The sequence below is a fragment of the Nomascus leucogenys genome, chromosome 4 (assembly GCF_006542625.1).
Source record: "Nomascus leucogenys isolate Asia chromosome 4, Asia_NLE_v1, whole genome shotgun sequence".
In the NCBI taxonomy this organism is placed as follows: Eukaryota; Metazoa; Chordata; class Mammalia; order Primates; family Hylobatidae; genus Nomascus; species Nomascus leucogenys.
In genome coordinates this window covers 112,591,561-112,611,093 of record NC_044384.1, presented here as the reverse complement: position 1 = coordinate 112,611,093, position 19,533 = coordinate 112,591,561, and the positions used below count along the sequence as shown (strand labels likewise).

The 19,533-nt window shown below is 41.1% G+C and overlaps 1 protein-coding gene across 3 annotated transcripts in view; it reads right to left on the bottom strand.

Moving 5' to 3' along the window:
- Window positions 1–19,533, bottom strand: part of SCN11A (sodium voltage-gated channel alpha subunit 11) — a 193,410-nt gene that overhangs the window by 47,417 nt on the left and 126,460 nt on the right. For all 3 annotated transcript variants that reach the window (XM_030810198.1, XM_030810199.1, XM_030810200.1), the window contains 8 exons: window positions 16,413–16,554; window positions 15,365–15,562; window positions 14,314–14,487; window positions 11,569–11,698; window positions 10,243–10,481; window positions 6,277–6,456; window positions 3,231–3,614; window positions 921–1,352 (listed from right to left, as the gene is read on the bottom strand). In XM_030810198.1, the coding sequence (XP_030666058.1) occupies window positions 921–1,352; window positions 3,231–3,614; window positions 6,277–6,456; window positions 10,243–10,481; window positions 11,569–11,698; window positions 14,314–14,487; window positions 15,365–15,562; window positions 16,413–16,554 (1,879 nt within the window). The remainder of the gene's footprint in view (window positions 1–920; window positions 1,353–3,230; window positions 3,615–6,276; window positions 6,457–10,242; window positions 10,482–11,568; window positions 11,699–14,313; window positions 14,488–15,364; window positions 15,563–16,412; window positions 16,555–19,533) is intronic.

Genomic DNA, 19,533 nt, shown 5'->3' with positions numbered 1-19,533 from the left:
ATACACTATGCCACAAAACAAGACTCAAAAATTTAAAAGGGCTGAAATTGTACAAAGTATGTTCTCTGATCACAATGGAGTGAAATTAGAAATTAATAACAAATAGAAATTTGAGATATTTATAAATATTAAACAACACATTTATAAATAAGCAGTGGTTCAAAGAAGAAATCATAAGAAGAATTAGAAAATAAGATAAAATATAATTAAATATATAGAAAATAAAAATGAAAATAAAATGTATTGGATACAGCTAAACACTGGTTAGAGAGAAATTTATAGCTATCAAATATGAGTCAGTAAACAGGCCCTCCTCAGACATCAAATCTGTCACTGCCTTGATCTGAAACTTCCCAGCCTTCAGAGCTGCGAGAAATAAATTTCTCTTGTTTAGAAGTTACCCAGTCTATGATATTTTGTTACAGCAGCCTGAACAGACTAATACAGTATCCATTACCCTCACACTCCCTGACAGCCCTCATCTCCCACCACTCCTCACCCACAAGATTGGTCTCTGCAGAAACTGAGTTTGTTCCCAGCACTGCCTTTTTTTCCTAAAACAAACAAACCAACAAACAAACAAAACATGCTGTTCAGTTTACTTCCCAATCCCCTTTTCCTCACTTTTCAGCCAGTCCAAATTCTACATTTCTTGTAGAGTTCAACCAAAGGAATTCCCCCTGTCACCCCAGCCCATTCTGATTTTGCTCCCCTCTGAACTCTTCTGACACCTATCTGTGCCACACCTGCAGGACCACAATAAAGAACCTGTCCTGAGATGTGTACATGGGTATCAAAGGGCAGCCACATTTTATACCCTTACTTTCCTTGCATAGTGCCTAGAAAAGGGCAGGCTACCAGTGCCCCTGTGGCAGCTCCAGCTTTGTATGACCTTTAAGTCTATGTGTGAACCTTCATACCTGTTGTTCAGCCTCAGGTTGTGTGATGCGCTGTGCATTATCTTCACCAGAAAATTCAACATCATCTTCCTCCTCCGCAAGTGGTGCCAACCAAGTCCAATCATGCCTGACGCCCAGGGTCTTTGGTACTGAGGTTAGTATACCAAGCTCCTCCTGGGTCTCTGAGCTCCTTTTCATCTCCATGACCAGGTGAATGATGTCTTTGCTTTGTGCAGCACAGCCTCCTGTCACCTCTTTTTGCTGTGGTAAGTTTTGCTTCCTGCACCACTTGTGACAGAAATGCTCAAGAATGTGTCTCACAAAACAAAAACCCCGGCGGAATCGATCCAGTGCTAACTGGACTTTAGTTTTCCTGGCCTCTCCTTCTAAGTTTCCATTTCTTTCCTCATTGCTAAAGGAATTGAGCAGTAAGGCAATGAAGAGGTTGAGCACCTGGGAATGGGGTCGGTAGCAAGAAGAAAGGAAAGTTTAGCAAAGGAAAAGATATAGTGGGTTTCCAGGACAACTTTTCCCCAAGACTAAAAACAGAATCAAATGAGAGTTCTATGTCCCACTGTCTCCTAAGAAAGTTCATCTATCCAATAAATAAAAGATTGAGAAAGAAATAGAAACAGTACGATGAATAAAAATTGAAATTAAAGGGTGCAAATAGCCAAGTCCACTTTCCCTACATATAAAGAACATGGATGAGTAGACCCTCACCAGGGTAAAGCAGAATGGGATAACCATATGGCAAAATTAAGAGTACATTTCTTGAGGAACAGCTGGATAGTGAGCTTTGATTTTTGCTGGAATTTCCCACAAGGATATGAATCTGATATTCAAGCCCAATGTAGAGTCCTTTCTTATTTGCATATTTGTGAGATGATGTACTTTACAGTTTCTTTAGGTCCTGTTGCCATAACCTTAGTAACGTATTGGGGCCAAGCCAAGGGAGTTGGACCAAATATGCAACTCTTCCTCTGAACCACATATCACTTCAAATTCACAGAATCCCAATAGCTTCCTACCTGGGTTCTTTGCTCATAATTACACACTCTCTAATTCATTGTCTTTACCTCCTCAAATTCCTTTGTTTGTGGCTCTCTTCAGCTTGACAATAGACAGCCTTTGGAGAGAAGTGCCTGGTGGGTGTGAATGGGTCTAGTCACAGTTCCTCAGCTGCACTGTGAGAATTCCCACCTCTGGATCTTTGCTTAAGCTCTCGTCTATCTGTCTAAGTCCTCCTTACTGTATAAGTGGTCTTCTCAAGCTCTGTAATCTTCCACGAATCCTTTCTCAGTGCTCTCCTCCCACTCCCACTGGTGATGCCCTGTTCTTCTGAGCTTTTGTATGTGTCATTACTGTCTAGGTACACCATTTATTAGGTACTTAGGATAAAGCTATCATGTGTAGAGAGTTAATTATATTGCACTATAGCCCCAACTTGATCCTGAAGATCTTGTGCAGTAAGGCAATGAAGTGCCCTTAACTAGCCTCCTCATAAATATCTATGCTTCCAGCTGCAAGTAACAGACTCAAGCCAGCTTATACAACAAAAAACTGTAGCATAACAAGAAGTTCAAAAATAGAACAGCAGGCCAATTATGACACGAATACAGGTTCGTTCTCTCTTTTCACTCTACCTGCCTCAGTGTTGGCTTTGTTTTAGGCTGGCTCTTCTCACGGTTGCATAATGTTTGCAGGTTTGGTCCAAACCCCTCTGGCTAGGCACCAATACCTCATTGAAGTTAGGGGAACAGGGACCTAAAGAAACTGCACAAAGTACACCATCTCTCAATTTGTGCAAACAGGAGAGGATTGCACAGCAGTCCTGGATATCAGATCCATATCCCTGTGGGCAATTCCACCACAGCTCCAAGCTCATGATCTGGCTTTTCCAGGGGTCACAGTCATAAAAAAGCCCAGAGGAAGTAAAGGGATCATTTTTTAAAAACACATATTTCTTAAGAACAAAAGATAGTTCCCAAATTTCTCCAGTGGACATCTCTTTACATCCTATTCATCAAATTAACTCACAAACTCCTATTTCAGCCAATCACTGGGGAAGAGAATACTATTGTCTTAGAATAATCATCTGGAATAAAATAAATCTGGGGGCATCAGTCAAATGAGTAATATGTGTCAAAGAGGTTTTTTTCATGCTTATCATACTTTTCTCAAACAAAATTTGAATGAATATTTCAAATATGTATTTGGCATTATATTTAGAATAATAATTTTTACTAGTAAAGTTTTGCAAATGAAATAATGCATTTGAGAGGCATGTAGGATCTTTTTCTTTTTTTGAAAAAAATCTAAGACACATACCACAAGTTTTCCTATCACCGTGATCAATATGAAGACAATAACACACAATGATGATGATGATCCATTCGCTTCTTGCATACATTCCCACATATTTTCGATCCATTCCCCGCAGAGGATGCGGAATACCACTAGGAAGGAGTGCCAGAAATCCCCCATGTGCCAGTGCCGTAAACATGAGACTGTCGGGCCTGTCAGGCCACAGAGTTTTTTACTCTTTCGGGAATTGAAGCTGTGACCAAAAAGCTGCATGCCAACTACTGAGAAAATAAAGATCACAATGACCAGGACCACAGTCAGGCTTCCAAGGGCTCCGACAGAGTTGCCGATTATCTTAATTAGTGTGTTCAAAGTTGGCCAGGATTTGGCTAACTTGAAGACCCTGAGCTGTAGAAAAAGACAATAAACAAAAATGGAAGAAAAGCCAGTTAAGGACAAACTCCATCTGCTCATCTATAAAGCAAATGACATATACCCAAACTTATGACATCCAAAACTCTCTTCAAAGTTAAATCCATCCTGAACATAGCCATCAAATCTCTGTCATAATCTAATGCTCACCTGTATCTACTTTCTTATTTGAAAATGGAAATATTGGCCGGGCTCAGTGGCTCACGCCTGTAATCCCAGCACTTTGGGAGGCCAAGGCGGGTGGATCACAAGGTCAGGAGATTGAGACCATCCTGGCCAACGTGGTGAAACGCCGTCTCTACTAAAATACAAAAAAATTAGCTGGGCATGGTGGCGCATGCCTGTAGTCCCAGCTACTCGGGAGGCCGAGGCAGGGGAATCGCTTGAACCCAGGAGTCGGAGGTTGCAGTGAGCTGAGATTGTGCCATTGCACTCCAGCCTAGAGACACAGCAAGACTCCATCTCACAAAAAAAAAAAAAAGGAAATATTTTGTTTTAGTTTTTTAATCATAAGAACTTTGGGATCAGCATGGTGACTGAGCTACATAATTATTATATAAAATGAATATTTTAGAATTCTATGTAATATACCAAGTGTCAGCAAACTCTGGCCTGAGAGCCAAACCCAGTCCATTGCCTATTTTTCTATGACCTCAGAGACAAGAATACCTTTCCACATTTAAATGATTGAAAAATAATCAGGCCAGGCACAGTGGCTCACATCTGTAATCCCAGCACTTTGGGAGACTGAGGTGGGTGATCGCTTGAGCATAGGAGAGTTCAAGACCAGCCTGGGCAACATGGTGAAACCCCATCTCTACAAAAAATACAAAAATTAGCCAGGCGTGGTGGCGTGCGTCTGTAGTCCCAGCTGCTTGGGAGGCTGAGGAGGGAGGCTGGCTTGAGCCTGGGAGGCAGAGGTTGCAGTGAGCTGAGATCACGCCACTGTACTCCAGCCTGGGAGACAGAGCCAAACTCTGTCTCAAAAAAGAAAATAACAATGATCAAAAGGATATTTCATGATGCATTAAAATCATATGAAGTTCAAGTTTCAGCATCCATAAATAAAGTTTATTGGAACATAGCCATGCTCATTGGTTTTTGAAAGTCTATGGCTTCTTTTGTGCTACAATGGCAAAGTTTAATGGTTGCCACACAGACCTCATAGCCTGTAAGGCTGAAAACATTTACCATGTAGCCCTTTACAGAAAAAGTTTGCTAACTTTTGCATTATGTAATTCAGGCCACGAGTTTGAATCTAAGCCTCATGAGAATGATTAGAGTAATATGGCACTTGTAGTCAGGAGAGAAAAGGCAACCAGCTATTCAAGACTTGTATACTTTTTCCAAAGAGAAATTTTATCCTAGATCTTCACAGACTTTATAGGAAACAACCTTAGAGAAAACATAGCAACTTGTTTTATAGGTTGTTTCTTATATTAACTTTTGGTATAAACTGACGGTTTTACTCCAAAGTACAGTTTGGTTAAGCACATCCCCTATTTGGGGATGGAAACATTGCAGGTCAGTAAGGCTTCTGCTTGAAGAGGACGGTCATTGTCTACTCAGAGGGGAGCTAGGAGCATCCCAGGAAAAAACTGTGGTTCCATTCTCATACAGAGACAATGCCACAGATTTCCGTGCATTAGAGCCTGGCTGCAATAAGCCTAAACAATGATAAAGCAAATGCAATTTTGCTTACCTGAGTGCTAATAAAACATTAGTAGAAGAGCTTAATAACACCTGACTTTGAGCAGTGTAACCTCTTACTATATCCCAAGTATAAAAAATATAAAATGTACATTTAGGTAACTGAATGAAGTGTCTTACTCTATAGGCTTAAAAATCCTATCTGAAAAAAAAAAAAAAGGTAAATATCTTTGAAAGGGGACAAAATCCCACCTTGGAGGTTTTCTAGTTCCCCTTCTCAGATTGGATTTCTCTGTAGTCCTCTGTCTATACCTTTCCTGGGCTCTGTCGCACTGTACTGTGCATGCAGCCCAGTCTTGTATCACTCCTGTGCTGCAGACTTCTCAAAGACAGTGATGTCTTCATCTTTGTGCCTTCCCTCATGTCAGTTTATATTAGGTACTCTGTAAAGGTTTCCAGAATGCTTCCAAACTGGATAGTGGGCAAAGACTGCAGAACAGGAATGTAGCACTGGCAGCAGTGAGAAGGAAACTTGTGAGATAGCACCTGCCGTCAGCTCCCCTGCATTACTTCCCTGCGTTCTATAGTCTTCACCCCCCTTGGCAAGCCCAATATGACCTGAGAGACAGGAATATTTTCCCTTATATATTTATTGCCTCAGAGCTCCATGGGAAAAAAGAGTGTTGGAAGGGTTGTGCACAGAGCAAGGAGCAGAGTCCTCACACTGGGAGACACAATTTTGTACCCAATTGCCTAAAGGCTCATCTCTGGCAGGAAGGGGCTGAGGGTATAGGGGTTCAGTTAAGCGAAGACCCCCAGGGACTTGCAAGGCTATTAAAGACCTGTGCAGGAAGAGGAGTGCAGTTTTGGTTCTGGGGTTAAGGTAAGATAAATTAAAGTTTAGTCCAAGATAACCATTGAACTCGCTCAAAACATTTTTTCCACTCAGGCAGCTATGTTTATGCAGTAAAATAAGAAAGTGCCTTACCACTCTGAAGGAACGCAAGAATGGCCAGCTTCCCTTTTCAAATTTACTGCTTATTACATCTGCAAAACTCAGAAGAGCAACAATGCTGTCAAAAATGTTCCAGCCTCGGCGAAAGTAGTGGTAGGGATCGAGCGCAATGATTTTTAGGCACATTTCTGCCATAAAAATGCCAGTGAAAACCTAGAGCGGGACAAAGAAGAATGAGAGAAGGAGGCTGCAGAGACACACTTTTAAGAATGGCCCAAGAGAAGTACAGAAGTTACAAAGAAATGAAAAGTATTCTCATGATTGATACACTATGCCCTAAAGTCCACGCAATAGAAACATTTATTATTGTAGCATGAACCTCACTATGACTTTGTTCCTCTCTCCATCCCTCTCCATGGTGCCCAGAGCAATGTAACCAAGCTCACAGACACCAGAATGGAAAATGAATATTATTTCTCATTCTGTTGAAGATAAAGCAAAATGATATTACTGGTAAATGGCAGGGTGACAGAAAGTGTCAGGCAATTTCTCCTCTGAATTCTCTCTAGAATACCAATTAAAACAATTAAAATAGCGAGAGAAGGAATGTAAACAATAGCCCTGAAAGCTAAGGATAAATACCCCCCATAAACTAGAATCCAGGAGGAGTTCACCTGACCACCTAATTTCAACACTTGATCAGAAAAATTAAAAATAAAAACAAAAAAGGGGCACAGATCATAGAATTAGAAAACACTTCCAGAGACAAAAAAAAAAAAAATGTCTTTGAGCAACTCAATATATGGGATAAGCCTTAAATTGGTTATGGTTGAAAGGAGAATTAGTGAATCAGAATATAATCCTAAAAACTCATTCAGAATGCAGGGCTCACACTTCCAGAACAAAATATCAAAGAATAAAAAGAAGAGGCAGTAATTACAAAAAGTACTGAATTTTGTATTTTCCATGGGCAAAATAGTTTTGTCTTTGTCTTCAATAATCAGATAAATACGGACTTAAGAAATATGTAAAAATGTTGAATGTAGTAGCCAATTAAAAACTAAATCTGTCTTCCATATCTTTGCAAAAAATAAAGCAAATCATTTCTTCACAGCAAATAGCACAGTCTTATCACATACAAACACAAATAAATAGAAATGAAAAAAGCAAGAATATAAAAATAATAAGGTAACATTAAAAGGATTAAAGTCTTTACAAAGATTGTTATAAAACTGTACTACAATTCTGGGGGGAACCTACAAATGACTAAATTTGATTATTAAAAATAATGGATTATCTGTTTTTTATAAATGATTCAATGATTTACTATTAATTTTTTAAAATGCCTGAAATAAAATGGCACAAGTTAAAGACAAAAGGATAGCAAAGATAAATCCAGGGTAGAAAAATAAAAATAAACCAAGAGTTACAAAGAAAATTCAAGTTTATTTTCATATTCCTCCTTTAAATACTGCTATCCACTTCTGCTCAATGTCACCACCAGTATCTAAAAGCATACAGTGATGCCTGTCCTAGATAATTGTGTAGTCATCCCCACCTCTTTTGACTCACTCCTCCTTCTTGTATCTCCTTTAGGCTTTAGGCATCAAGCTCTACAGCATCCCCAGATACCTTGGGACCATTAGTTTTGTCAATTCAATCCAACTTTTCTTTATGGCTTCTTGGCATTCAGTGTATCCCTCTGATTACAGCAATCTCTATCCTAGAGAGTTAATTTTCTAGTCCAGTCCTGCAGAACTCCACAGAGTGGCTTAATCCTGTCCCACACATCAGAGGAAGGAAGTTTTGATGTGTTCTTTGGAACTCGACTCCAAGGCTTCTCACCACCACTACTACCATGGGAGCAGTAAATAGTGTGGCTGCCATTTTGGTATTGTATGTCCAGGGAGTAGGCACATGGAATGGAAACACAAGCTATGTGTATGGTTCTACATATTTCCTGCCAATTTTTAGGAGCTAGGGTGCAGCTGCTGCCTGTGTACTTGGAAAACAACAATGTCCCTGTGGCTCCTCCTGCTCTGGAGGAAGTGAAGAAGAATGTCCATCACTCAGTTTCCAACTGCAAAATATAGCTTCACCTCCACACTCAGGATGTCTAATCAGTGGGAAATCTGAGATGGGGAGGTTTTCTCATTTTCTAAATTTGGACCAGCAGATCAAAACAGATCACCTTTGCAATTGGGAAGCCGTGTCCACGGAGATGACTCTGGGTTTTTGAGTGTTCTCTAGAACGTATTCAGTAACTCCATTCCACCAGGAGGTGCTAAAAGGTGGAGTCTGCTGACCATGCCCCTGTAGACACAGCTTTCTGCCTTCAACTGAAACAATTTCAGCTCATTTCTGGGATGCCTCAGCAGAGGATAGCTGAATACATGGCCAGGAGACCCTGATCTGTTACAAGGAACTATGTGTTAGGTTTGTCAAGCAGCGTGGAATCTAGTCTAACCCATTTACACCCACAAGGCATTTATTCCCAAAGGCAGCATGGAGAAACGAATTTATGTGCTATGTGCAGACTGCCTGTGAGGAGAACCACCCAGGTTTTATACTACAGTTCCACTGTATCACTGCTCCTTGTGGAGGCTGTGGAACTGAGGATGACAGGTACCTGTCTCTAGTGCAGTGGGTTCTTTTTTTTGTTTGTTTGTTTGTTTTTTGAGATGGAGTCTAGCTCTGTCACCCAGGCTGGAGTGCAGTGGCACAATCTCGGCTCACTGCAAGATCCGCCTCCCGGGTTCACGCCATTCTCCAGCCTCAGCCTCCCGAGTAGTTGGGACTACAGGCGCCCGCCACCATGCCCAGCTAATTTTTTGTATTTTTAGTAGAGACAGGATTTCACCGTGTTAGCCAGAATGGTCTCGATCTCCTGACCTCGTGATCTGCCTGCCTCGGCCTCCCAAAGTGTTGGGATTATAGGCGTGAGCCACTGTGCCCAGCTGCAGTGGGTTTTTAACAATGTAAAACAAATTTTTAAAGACATGTAAAAAGACATCACAAACAAAAAATATGCCAAAAAAGGAGAAAAAAAATAAATAAAAATACATACATACATACATGCTTACATATTGCTTGGAAATGTTCTGCTATGCTAAAAATGATCATCTTTGTCAGTAGGTACATGGGACATGAATTTCTTCTATTTCCCTTATTTATATTTTTCCTTATTTAAAAAAAAATAAAACAGCATTTACTATTTTTTAAATTAGAAAAATAAAACAAAAGTTTAAGAAGAAAAGGCTAGACAGTCTGGTAAGGTTTTTAGCTCACTAACCCATCAGCTAATTAGGGTAGATCATCCCGTGGGCAATTATTTGTTGTTTCTGATATTCGAGGGACTAATTTTTCCTTGAGAAAAATGCCTTCCACAAGAACCATAAACTGAAGTGAACAGTCCTTGAAAAGTCGGCTCCCCTTAGTTTTCCCAATTTAACTGAGACTAGATCTATCCAATGAGAAACATAGTGAAGCAGGCTCAAGTCTGGAAATTCACCCCACCCCACCCTGACCACCCCCGAAACAACTCCTCCCAAAAAAGTGAAACTTCCACAGCTGCCAGGCCCTGATTCATCTTTCCAGGGAGAATAACACCTAGTAATAGTAGTCACATCATTTTGTGACAAATTATGTCATGAATATCACTGGGACCACAGCAGTCATTACCATGGTTCTCCGGATATGGTTAACATTTTCTTGATTATCTCAGAGAGCTGACCTTTTAGGATGTCTGCTTGTATCTGGCTTACCACTGAATGACTAAAGAGATACCTGAACATACCAGAGGGCCAACTCAGGACACATGGACAATTTCTGAAATGAACCGGGTAACAGAAAAACCATAACATTCATATTTTCCCTCACTCCACTGAAGAGGACCAAAAACCTAGGTTAGGTTAGGTCATTCACAAAATGTTTAGACTTTGAAAGAGTTATACTTTAAAGTTTGAAATATGTTTTTTATTTTTAAAAGAGTAATGTTACCGAATTCCCTATATTCAACATCTTCTCAAAACTTTCCTCCATCTTGTGATGCTCCATGGCCAAGAAGACAGTGTTGATGATGATGCAGATGGTGATGGCCAGCTCAGTAAACGGGTCAGTCATCACCGTTCTCAGGACCTTCTTAATGCACAGCCACTGGGGGCAGCAGTTCCACACGAGGTACTTGGATGCCAGGTTTTCTCCACAAGGGAGACAAGGCTCTTGTGATTTTTCTTGTTCTGTAGGAGAATGAGTGAGAGGTTGAGGAGTTAGCTCTGAAGCAATCCAGATGCCCTTTGCCTGAGTGCATTCCTTCCTCCCTCTTCCCCAGGGCCTCCTGATACATGATCAGTTGTGAAAGGTTTTGATTTGTGTAGCCAGAAAGGTTTTTCCACCCATCATAGTGCAGAAGAGACAACGTTCCACATACAACTAGCATGCGGCACAGTCAAGTCCATTAAATATTTACACTCTTACTGAGCATCCAGGAGCTGGCCTTTGCTGTTATATATATAGATGTGGAAGTCAACATTGGCTGGCTGTGAATCCAAGACAGAGATAGATACAGGCCCAAGTTATGTCCACTCAAGACAGACCATAAGGTCAGCCGTAACAGAGGCAAAAGGGGCAACCGGGGCTCAAGGGAAGGGGCATCTATAAGCACTTAAACAGTAAAAGGGACTCTATCCATTAGTTGAGTTCAGACCACCCCTGATTTCCCTGGCACCACTGCAAGGACACATGCAGGGCAAACGAGATGATGCACTAGGCTTAAAAGTGCTAGAGGACCTATTTGACCCCCGCTTGCAGGGAGTAAATCCTGCTCCTGAACACCAACCCCTGGGGTGGGGTCCTGTTACCTGCTGTTAATTTGGTCTATCAGATGGTTCCAGCCTGTCTACGCAGGTCTTCTATTGCCCATGTGGGGTTTCTGACTGTAACTTCAACAACAACTGCCACCTCCTGGAGACTTCAAAGTCTTCTGTTCTTTGACTGACTATTGTTGTCACTTGGATCTCTTGTGACTCCCCGGCCTGGTTGTGAGGCCCTGTTTATGCATTTGGTCAGAAGTCCCATCCCAAGTCTAGGCAGCTTCCACCTCTACCCAAGTGCCAGTTTAGAGTGGGCCCACAGGGGAGGTCTGCTTCCTGTAAGCCACTTTGTTTACATGCTCCAAAGAGGCAAAGGAAGTCACTCTTTGCAGGATGGTACAGTGGGTTGGTTCCAAAACAGCCTCCTTTGCAGAGGGCTTCTAGGGGATTGGGAAGAAGAATGGAAGGACATCATTGAAGTAGGCTTTCCCTTGGATTTGGAGGTGGAACTTACCCTTCATGGTGATGGTGAGGATGCTGACAGCACTCAGTGCTCTCTGCCTTTGGAGAGGATCTCCATGCTCATCAAAGTGGTCCAGTGATAGATTCTGGGACAGTCGTTTGGTTTGTTCTAGGAGCTGTGGCTGTAAGAGAAGGCATGGTGCACCTTCTAAAGACAGGGGCTGCCACTCCTCAAAACTTAACGAACTACTTTGTTCCAATGCTACATGTAACAAAAGTGCTCAACATTTTCTATAGGTCTACTCACCTCATCTTTACAGCATGCCAAATATTCAGTTTTCTTATTTCATATTTAACAAATAAGAGAAATCTGGTTTGATCATTCATACTTCCTATGCATGCACATTTCTAGAGTCCTACCTACAGAGATTTTACTTTCTCTGTGTGTTATTCACTGCCAACAAAGAGCAAACAAAATTTTACAAAAATTAGTAAGCAATGGTTCCGGGTATGAAAGCAATATAAAATCTAATTTGAAAACAATGTTTAAAGGGAAGCAGTGGAGTATAAATTTAGGAAGGTGGACTGGAGCCAGACTGTGAAGTGCTGGCTCCAGTTGTGAAGTGAACAACTGCCTATACTGTTTTTAAAACGATCAGTAACTAAAAAGAACAGTCCCACTAAATATCACAAAATCTAGATCCTAAACCTCAAGCACACTCTCAAGCTGTGCCCAAGGGCTAGCTCACTCTCTCACATCTACCTACAATTCTAAAGTTACTGGAATTAAAGAGTGCAAACCTCCAGCTATCCAGAAAATTTGGGTTTTCCTAGTGGCTTATTTTCCAAGGGTTCCGACTGACCAGGGCCCCAGAGGGAACTATCCTTTTGTGATAAGCCAATCTAGATAGTCTTTCTATGAGATCTCTCCCTATTACTACAGCAGAGAACTGATCATATCAGTGGATGGGATCCTTCTACCTACTTCTGCAAAGGCCCCTCAATTCCCTTTCCCCACCGCATTATCAGACATACATATCCACCTTCTACCTACTACATCTCCCTCTATCTCAGGAAAGTGGCTCTTGCCATCTTTACCTGTATCTTTAGCATCTTCCTCTCTTCTGACTTTTCTCTGGACAATTAAAATATGTCTGAACATCCCCCACCTTAATGATAAGAATAACTTTTTCTGCTGCCCATCCCTCCCCCCCACCCCCCAACCAGCTTCATTTCTGCACATCACGCTGCCTAATCAACATCCCTGCTTGGAGGTCCCATAAGCAACTGGAAATTGGCACATTCAAAACTGAATGAGCCATCTTTCCACTCCCAAAATGTGTACCTTTCCTGTCTCCATAAATTACCCTATATCAAGTTAGCTAATCATGTCGGAAACCAGGCCTTATCCCCACACTGTCCATCAACTCAACTGCTAAATTTTATCTTCTGCAGATCACGGTCGTCTGTTAATTGCTCTTCATCCTCACTTCCCTAACCCTGGTTTAAGCCACAGACACCTCTTACTTGGTTACTGCAACAACCTCTTAACTGGTTGCCTCCAGTCTTGCCCTCCTCCAATCCTCTGTCTTCAATGCATCCAGGATTTCATAAATCCAGTCATCTCCCTCTCTTACATAAAACTTTCAATGCTCTTTACCTCTAGCCCTCATTGAAAAGGGTAAACTCTCTAGCTTTGTTTTTGAGGTCTTTTGTGATCCCCCAACTGATCACTATAGCCTTGTGCCACCCACCCCCCCAAGCCTCATCACACATGAGCACGCATGAGCGCACACGCATGCGCATACACACACACACACACACACACTGGCAAGTTTTCTAATGGGTCACGTTCTCCTGCTTGCCTTCGCTTCTAGGCTTTTGCACATTCTGTTCTCTCTGCAGATAATGCTCTCTTTTTCCTTTTACTGGTGAATTCGTCCTTTCAGCTGACACACTGCATCTTCTGGGGACCCTTTTCTTATCCACTGCTTTTCCCCCAGGCCCCATGAATTCTGGATGCTGTTGGTTTTCCCACCCATATGTCCTTACTTGAGGACTTTCTCTGATGACTCAAATCCCGTCTTCCTTAGTGCACAGCAAGTAGCAAATTAGAGAGAAATTATTGTCTTCTGTCTTCAGCAATCTTTAATCTATGATGGACCAAAGTTGGTATATATACCAACATATATATGTGTGTGTGTGTGTGTGTGTGTGTGTGTGTGTGTGTGTGTGTGTGTTGATGCCTTTACTTCAGAAGGATTAAACTCCAACTACCTGGCTTCAGTGGTAACTGGCTTGATAATGCATCTTCACTGGTTACCTTTCATTCCATATAGCACTTCTTCCCTCCTTTCCCAGTGCTTCCTGGGATCACTTCCCAAATAATCTACTTGCGTTGTAATGTCTTTGGGTTTGCTTCAGAGGGAGCCCACACTGACACATATTTCCTCCTCTGTTCTCCCACAGCAATCAGCACATCAGTCATCACATTGACTCGTAACTGCCTTCTTATCAGTATATCTTCATCATTAGCCATACACTCTGTGGAGTATAAATCACGTATCCCTAGTACCTATCCCAGTGCCAAGAAGATAGTAAACACTGTAAACACTCTAAATTGATGTTTACAAATAAATGGATAATTGAAAAGACACATGGATGCATGAAAGTATGTGCAAATGGATGAATGAATAAATGAGTAACTGAATAAATGAATTCTTTCACTTTGATTGGCAATTGGACCTGTCCCTCTGGACAGCACTATGGTATCATTAATTCCCTGGAAAAGACTTACCTTTTTTTGGGAATCTTCATCAGAATCTGACCCTGGAGGCTGGTCTTTCCCAGACTCTCTCAAAAAGAAGGACTTCCTTTTCTTATTACCAAAGAGCTTTCTCTTTTTTGGGGTAAAATATGATGTTTCAAGGGAAGTAAGTGAACTTCTGTCAATTCCCATGGCAACCAGAGCCTTCAAATTGAACAAAAGCAATTAAAGAACAGATTACACCTCCTCATGAAACACTGCAAATGACCCCGACCTGAGAGTGGTGAAAATCTCTCTTCTGGTAGCTCTGTATCATTTAAATTGCTCATCATCTACCTGGACTATGCCAGCTCTGTTATTATTTATCTGGGGAAACATGTCCTGTTTTTGCACAGAAATTGCAGCCACCAAAAGCAGCACTGACTCTTTCATATCTCTGTGTCACTGCCCCTTAGCACAGTGTCCAGTATGCGCTAGGCACTCAATAAATACTTATGCCTGATAGTGCAGATGTTAAGCACTTACGATGGGCATCCTTCTGACAAATCTTATAGAGGATCGGTGCGAGTATAAAACATCGTTCCTGTCCTGAAAATCTGAGACTTGAGCTGGAAGAATGTGAAGATTCCAAGGAAACTGTTAGAATGGCCTATAAATAAGACAAGGATTGCAGACAGGGAGAGGTGAACATTGTTCTAGAGTCCACCTCAAGCAAAGGCCCCGAACACAAACATCTCCAGATTTCCACAAGAAAGCCTGGAGCACAGCCTAGATTTACATATACTTATGTTGTATTGTCTAGTCAGTAATTTGGGGCATGTCTTAGAAGGCTTAGACTTCAGAAGGTCAAAAAGCATCAAGACCAAGCATTCCCCGTTTTGAAGGGCCTGGTGCCTGGACAATTTTGTGAAAGATAGCAGCACAGCCATTCTTCAAGTGACTTATATTCTCAGAAAAGCACCAGTAGAGAAAGTACTGAGACCAGGCCAAGGATGGCAGCCTTGAGTCTCAGGTCACATTGCCTCTGGGGACCCCTTCCCCGCCCCAAACCAGATCCCACTGTCTGACCCCATGTCCCTACCTCCTTTTCCTCCTTTAACAGCTGCTGGGCTTCCTGAAACATCTTTTCCTTGGCCTCTATCTCTGCAGCTACATTCTTGTTCTGCTCCTCATACGCCATGGTAACAACAGCCAGAGTTAAGTTAATCAGGTAGAAGGAGCCCAGGAAAATGACCACAATGAAGAAGAAGACTGAGTAGAGCCCAGTAGTACGCAGGGTCTGCGAAGGACAGAGCATGTTCTTGAATCTCAAATCTTCTTCCACAGGACAGCGACCATCACCTCAAGCAAAGACCGCACAGTAGCAGACAATTGCACTGGTGGGCTCAGTTGACCACAGAATCATCTATAGTTTCCCTAATACTCCAGGGATTCCTGATGCCCTGCCTCTCAGGGCACCTTCACGTGGAAGTTTCAGTGACTTTACTATCTATAACTCTCTCAAGAGTATCTGCATTTTTAAAATAAAAGTGGCGAGAGAGGGCAGTAGGGAATCTGCAGGGGGCTAATATTTCTAGGAAGAGGAGGGGTTCTTTGGAGTCTTCTTCCAAATATTGCATTTAAAATTTTCTTGAAGTTTCTTTTTTTTTTTTTTTTGAGATGGAGTTTCATTCTATCACCCAGGCTGGAGTGCAGTGGTGTGATCTCAGCTCACTGCAACCTCCACCTCCTAGGTTTAAGTGATTCTCCTGCCTCATCTTTCCAAGTAGTGGGGATTACAGGCACCTGTCACCATGCCCCGCTAATTTTTGTATTTTTGTATTTTTAGTAGAGTTGGGGTTTCACCATGTTGGCCAGGCTGGTCTTAAACTCCTGACCTCAAGCCTCAGCCTCCCAAAGTGCTAGGATTACAGGCATGAGTCAGCATGCCCGGCCAATTTTCTTGAAGTTTCTAACAGAATTATTAAGGCAGAATTTAACAGTACAACTGTTAAAGATGAGACAGATGATAAAAGTGGGGGATGAATGGTAGTTATAAATAAATGGTAAATGAATAGGTAAGTGATAGAGGGGGAAGGAAAAGGATGGAGGGAGGGAGAGAGGAAAAAGAGAGACTATAAATAGACAACCTGTTGATAAAGCTTCTCCCAGGAATCTTGGGTCATCAGCCGGAACATGGCAAGAAAAGACCAGCCAAAGTTGTCAAAATTCGTATAATTATAGTCAGGATTCATTTTGGTATGCCTACATTCATATTGTATGGAACAGGCGCTAGATATTGGAAACAAACAGAGAAATAATTATATATGCCACAACCAAGCTTCTCTTTCCTTCCAATGACACTGGTTTTTCCGAGGGCCATGGGCTCACACCAGGAGCCCTAGAGGAAGGGAGTATTTATTTGTAAAGTGGCCACTGCCCTGTCTGACAAGACTCTTTTGCTAATGAACTGATTAATAAATTCATATAAGATAGTTTTTCATTGAAAAATTGAGTACAGTGACACATGAACAATGAATAGTAAAAAAGCACATACAATGAATATTAAGTCTTCCTCTCTTCCCAGTCTCCTGATCCCACTTCCTAGAGGCAATAGTTAACAGTTACTTTTGTAAATTTCCAGAAGTTTGCTATGACTATACAGCACATCTATATCTATACACAACTTTTATAACACACAAAACTGGGAACATGCCTTGCACACTCTCCTGCACCTTGCTTTTTTTAATGGAACAATATAGTTTAGAGCTCTTTTCATATCACCATACAGGGAGATACCTTCTTTCTTTTCAAGTCTATAGTTCTATGATTTATTTAACTGCTCTGCTAATGATGAATATTTAGGTTTCAGTAATTGACAGTCCTTCACTCTTACAAACATTTGAGCAATGAATATCTTTGAACGTAGGTCTTTTCACATATTACCAAAACACAAATTATTGAGTGTATCTATAAGATGTACTAAGGGTATGTATTTCTTAGTTTTTTAATAAATAGTATTTTAATCAAAGTAATACATGCACATGGCTTAAAAATCACATGCACCAAAAAGCTTATAATGAAATCAATTGTATAATTCTTTAACTGTCATTTATAAAGCCCAAATTCAACAACTGTTAACTCTTCTACCTCCGTATGTCTAAATAGTGCTTACACTGATATTTGATTTATCAATTGTAGCTCGTGTTGATTAACTTCTTGCTATGGCAGACATTTTTTCTTGGCTTTTTCATGTTTTACTCCATCATTCTTCTGGAGCACCTCTCAATTAGCTTCTTAAGAAGATTGTGTAATCTTCACATATATGAATATATATTTATTCCATTTTCACAATCAATTGGTAGTTTGGCCAGAAACAGAATTCTGAGGTGAAAGTTTTTCCTTAGCAATATGAAAGCACTGCTCAGTTACTATCCTGTGTTGCTATTAAGAATTCTTATGCCAGTTTGATTTTTGTTCCTTTGTGGGTGACCTTCTTTTGCCCATTAGTTTTAAAATCTTTTCCCAAAAAGTTCTGAAATGCCATGATAATGTCCTTGGCATGGTCCTTTCTCATTCACTGTGTTGGGTACTTTCTGGAGCACTGAGGGACTTCCATCTTTAGTCCCAGGTAAATTCTCTGCATCATTTCTTCACTAATTTCCTCCCTTTTGTTTAATCTGTGCTCCAGTTGTAGAATTCCTACTTAGTCAAAAGTTGGGACTTTTGAATTGACATTTACTCTTAGATTTTCTGTTCTCTTTTTCCTACTTTTGGGGCTATTTTGTCAACTTTATCTTTTAGTTCTAATATTGATTTTTGCGTAATAATGTTTAATTTCTAGTAAGTTTTTTTTTTTGCTGTTCTTTTTTCACAACAAGCTGCTTTTTGTTTTATGTATATAATATCTCTCTTAATTTCACCAAGAACACTATTCAAAGTTTTCAGAGCCCTTTCTGGTTCTCTTGTTTTGTTCATGGCCACATTTTCTGTGGCTTTATCTTGGCCTCCTTTTTACCAAAGATTTTCTTCAGATGCCTGGTGAGCCTGAGCTGTTCATGTGTTTTAATCAGAGGACCTGACAAGCTGATTGGGATTTGCCTGGTGGGCAGAGTGGGAATTTGTGAGTGGTAGGTTTTGCTTTAGGGTGACTGAGGAGGAGGGCATCCATTGCGCCCTCTTTCTCACCAGACCTGGAGGAAATTCTGTGAAGTCCCGGTGCCCTCTAACTTCCAGGAGTCTGCTGAGGATGGACCTACCATATTTAATCTCCCTCATTTCTTGGTCACCATTCAAAATATCAGCCTGTTTTGTTCAATCTCCTACTCTCTGGGTGCACCCTCTCATCAACTTATACAGGTGATTAAGCCTCTCTGCCAGCATCCCCATCTCAGCTAATGACATTATCACTCACTCACACTGACATGAGAAACATCTGTAACAGTTTTCTCTCCTTTGCGCTTCCTGCCACTCTCTTACACATGGCTTTGTACACACAAATACACACCAACATCCCCTCTTCAATCTCCATTTTTTTTTCTTTCTATTTATTTATTTTTACCTATTATTTTAGGTTCTGGGGTACATGTGCAGGTTTGTTATATAGGTAAACTCATGTCACAGGGGTTTGTTGTACAGATTATTTCATCACCTAGGTACTAAGCCTAGTACCCAACAGTTATTTTTTCTGCTCCTCTTGCTGCTCCTACACTTCATCCTCAAATAGGCCCCAGTAGATGTTCTTTTCTATGTCTGTGAGTTCTCATCATTTAACGCCCACTTACAAGTGAGAACATGCAGTATTTGGTTTTCTGTTTCCTGCTTTAGTTTGCTAAGGCTAATGGCCTCTAACTCCATCCATGTCCCCGCAAAAGACATAATCTTGCGCTTCTTTATGGCTGCATAGTATTCCATCATGTATGTGTACCACATTTTCTTTATCCAGTTTGTCACTGATGGGCATTCAGGTTGCTTCCATGTCTTTGCTATAGTGAACAGTGCTGCAATGAACATGCATGTGTGTGTATCTTTACAGTAGAATGATTTATATTCCTCTGGGTACCTACCCAGCAATGCGATTGCTGGGATGAATCCAGCAACAGTAGTTCTGTTTAAGGTCTTTGAGGAATTGCCACACTGCTTTCCACAATGGTTGAACTAATTTACACTTCTACTAACAGTGTATGTGTTCCCTTTTCTCCACAACATTGCCAGTGTCTGTTATTTTTTGACTCTCTAATGCTAGCCATTCTGACTGGTGTGAAATAGTAT